This window comes from Ipomoea nil, unplaced genomic scaffold (assembly GCF_001879475.1).
Source record: "Ipomoea nil cultivar Tokyo-kokei standard unplaced genomic scaffold, Asagao_1.1 scaffold2014, whole genome shotgun sequence".
NCBI lineage: Eukaryota > Viridiplantae > Streptophyta > Magnoliopsida > Solanales > Convolvulaceae > Ipomoea > Ipomoea nil.
Genome location: NW_017618442.1, coordinates 61,020 through 64,943, shown reverse-complemented (window position 1 = coordinate 64,943; position 3,924 = coordinate 61,020). Strand labels below are relative to the sequence as shown.

General features: G+C 41.2%; 1 protein-coding gene across 1 annotated transcript; it reads right to left on the bottom strand.

Annotated features, from left to right (window-relative positions):
* Window positions 1-295: 295 nt before the first annotated feature.
* On the bottom strand, window positions 296-802 carry LOC109147536 (uncharacterized mitochondrial protein AtMg00810-like). The gene has a single exon (XM_019295136.1). The coding sequence runs from the start codon at window positions 800-802 to the stop codon at window positions 296-298; it is 507 nt and encodes a 168-aa protein (XP_019150681.1).
* Window positions 803-3,924: the final 3,122 nt, after the last annotated feature.

Sequence of the window (3,924 nt, the reverse complement as noted above, 5' to 3'; positions counted from 1 at the left end):
CATTCACATTTATGTCTATTATAACTCATGGCTATTCACATACCTGCCTGTTCATATCTAACACTCCCCCTCAAGCTGGAGCATAGATATTAATCATGCCCAGCTTGTTACAAATATATTTAACCCTGTCCCTGCTGAGCCCTTTAGTGAACAAGTCAGCTAGTTGATTGCCACTACACACATGAGCCATAGAAATCAGTCCTTGTTGAGCCTTTTCACACACGAAATGACAATCTACCTCAATATGCTTTGTCCGCTCATGGAACACTGGATTATTCGAAATGTGTATAGTCGCTTAATTATCACACCATAGACGTATGGGCTTCATTACATCCACACCAACCTCTCTCAAAATATTGTGTACCCAAGTGATCTCACATGTCACATGAGCCATTGCCCTATATTCAGATTCTGCACTTGATCGAGCCACAACAGTTTGTTTCTTGCTTTTCCAAGAAACCAAATTACCTCCTACAAACACACAATACCCTGTTGTAGACCTCCTGTCACTCAATGAGCCTGCCCAATCAGCATCAGAAAATGCCTCAACTCTCATATGTCTATGATCAGCATATAGAATACCTTTCCCATGTGCATTCTTGAGATATTTTAAAATTCGAACTGCTGCTTCCCAATGAGTTTGCGTAGGTGTTTGCATGAACTGACTTACCACACTTACTGGAAAAGCAATATCTGGACGTGTAATGGTGAGATAGTTCAATTTCTCCACCAACTTCCTATATCTCTCAGGAGAGTCAAGGGCCTCCCCCTCACCAGCTACGAGTCTAACACCATGCTCCATAGGTGTCTCGCATGGTTTTGATCCCAACAACCCAGTATCATTAAGCAAATCTAGCACGTATTTCCTTGAGAAAGAAATATTCCTTTCCGAGAACGAGCAACTTCGATTCCTAGAAAATACTTCAAAACTCCCAAATATTTCGTATGAAACTTTTCCTTGAGGAAAGATTTAAGAGCTTCAGTCCCTCCTGCATCACTTCCTGTGATTACTATATCATCAACATAAACAATCAAGAGAATGCAACCAATGTTAATATGCTAGAAAAAGACAGTATGATCATACATACTCCTCTGCATACCAAACTTAATGATCACACTACTAAACCTCCCAAACCAAGCTCGTGGGGATTGCTTCAGGCCATATAGAGACTTTTTCAATTTACATACTTTCCCAGACTCCCCCTGAGCAACAAACCCAGGGGGTTGCTCCATGTAAACCTCCTCAACCAATTCACCATGCAAGAATGCATTTTTGACATCTAACTGATATAAAGGCCAATGATTAGAAGCAGCTAAAGAAATAAAGATACGAACCAAAGCTAGCTTGGCTACATGAGAGAAGGTTTCTGTGTAATCAACACCATAAGTCTGTGTATACCCCTTTGCTACTAGACGAGCTTTAAGTCTAGCCACAGACCCATCAGGATTCACTTTCACAACATAAACCCACTTGCAACCAACTGCAGTCTTACCGGTCGGGAGGGGTACCAAATCCCAAGTATGATTGTCCTTTAGGGCAGCCATCTCCTCCTCCATTGCACGTCTCCACCCATCATGAGCTAGAGCCTGACTCAAAGTATTCGGAACTGACACAGAATCTAAACGTGATACAAAGGTGCGAGATGATATTGGCAAATGATCATAAGACACAAAAGAAGAAATAGGGTGTTGACAACGACGTTTACCTTTACGAAGGTCAATGGGAAGATCTAGATCATTTGACGAAGATTCTGGTAAGGAAGAAGTATTCACTTGTGGTTGGAGCGGTGCTACTTCATCTCTCGGCCGTCGAGTATAAACCTGTGTAATGGGGGGCCTAGAAACAGACTCGATTGGTATAGAATAGTATACGTAAGGAAGTCATTATTTGGAAGAGACCCATACCCAGACAATTCAACACCCCTAGAGAACACCATATTTTCAAAGAAAGTAACATCAGCTGATACTAAATACCGCCCCAAGTCAGGTGAATAACATCGATAACCCTTTTGAGTGTGCGAGTACCCCAAGAATATACACTTAAGTGATTTTGGATCAAGTTTCCCGCGTTGAGGGCGAACATCCTGAACAAAACAAGTACACCCAAATATTTTTTGGCGGGAGATGAAAAAAGGGTTCCGTCGGATACACCAAAGAATAAGGAATTTGACCTTGAATGACAGATGAAGGCATCCGATTGATAAGAAAATAGGCAGTATGAACAGCATCAGACCAAAAAACCTTAGGTACTTTCATTTGAAACAACATCGCCCGAGCTACTTCTAACAAATGCCGGTTTTTCCTTTCTGCCACGCCATTTTGTTGAGGGGTATACGCACATGTGGACTGATGGATTATTCCATTTTGGCTCATATAGGTGGAAAAAGGTTTGGAGAAGTACTCTTGTGCATTGTCACTCCGCACATACTTAATAGTTTTATTAAACTGGGTTTTGACCTCAGCACATAAATTACAAAAAATAGTAAACAATTCATCTCTAGATTTCATAAGATATAACCGTGTACATCTAGAGAAATCATCCACAAAGGTTACGAAGTATCTAAACCCATTTTTCCCTGTGACACGACACGGACCCCATATATCAGAGTGAACAAGTTCAAATATAGATTGTGCTCTATTATTGACACGAGGAGGGTAGGAAACCCGACAATGCTTAGCAAACTCACATGACTCACACTGCAGAGTAGTCAATGATTCTAAACCAGGAAAGAGCTTCTTTAGGACTGAAAGTGATGGGTGACCATACCGATAGTGTAGATGGAAAGGAGAGGTATTACTCAACATGGCCTTGGATGGATATGTAGATTGCTCCAATACGTACAGTCCTCCAACTTCCTTCCCCTTACCAATAATCTTCTTCGTCAAAAGATTCTGGAATAAACAATAACCGGGAAAAGATGAGACAGAACAATTCAAAGTCCGTGTGATTTGGCTAATAGAAAGAAAATTAAAGGGAAAATTTGGAAGATACAATATGGATGACGGGGGTAATGATGAGGTTGCAACAGCACTACCCCTACCCAAAACTGAAACAGAAGACCCATCTGCTAGAGTAACCGTAGCCCCAGGGTTAAAGGGAACATATGTGGAGAGAACATTAGAATCACCTGTCATATGGTCACTAGCCCCGGAGTCAATAACCCACTGTGTAGATGAAGAAGACACACATGCAACAGGATTACCTGTTTGGACAAAGGTTGCAGAAGAAGACGGTTGATTGGGTAGAAACTGGGATGGAGACTGCATAGAAGAAGAGACCTTCAGTTGATTGAACGCTACTAACTCCTCATCAGTCATAACCACCAAATGTCCTTCAGACCCAGAGGTTGTTTTAGCAAACCTTTGCTGTTTTGGAGGTTTAGGACATTGGTTTCTGAAATGACCTGGTTCCCCACAATTAAAACATACCCTTGGTCCTACACGACCTCATCCGCGACCTCTTCCATAACCACCACGTCCTCGATAGCGACCACATCCACATTTACTATTGTACCCTTCGTTTGTATACTTCCCTTGCGACACAAACACACTTCCTTCATCATTGATTCCTTGTGATATAAAAACACTCTTCTCGGGAGGTTCACCAGTACTTACTGTTGCATTATGTATCTGGAGAATACTTGGTCCAACGATCCTAACTCCTTGCTTCCCAACAATTGTGACCTAAGAATCTCATATTCTTTGTCAAGTCCAGAAATCCAGCTAAAGGCAATTAATTGATCACGTTGTTCTTTCATTGTCTTCACATCAGTTGTAATAGGCATTGCAGTACACAAAGCTTCACTTAAACTTTTAAAATCATAATAGTAGTCTCTTAAATCTCGACCATTTTGATTAGGACGATAGACATCTTGAGACAACTGATATAGTTTCCTCAAATTACTTGACCCACTAAACCATTTA

What these genes read in the sequence shown, in the direction of transcription:
- LOC109147536 (XM_019295136.1), bottom strand. Translation starts at nt 802, where the DNA reads ATGGAGCATGGTGTTAGACTCGTAGCTGGTGAGGGGGAGGCCCTTGAC.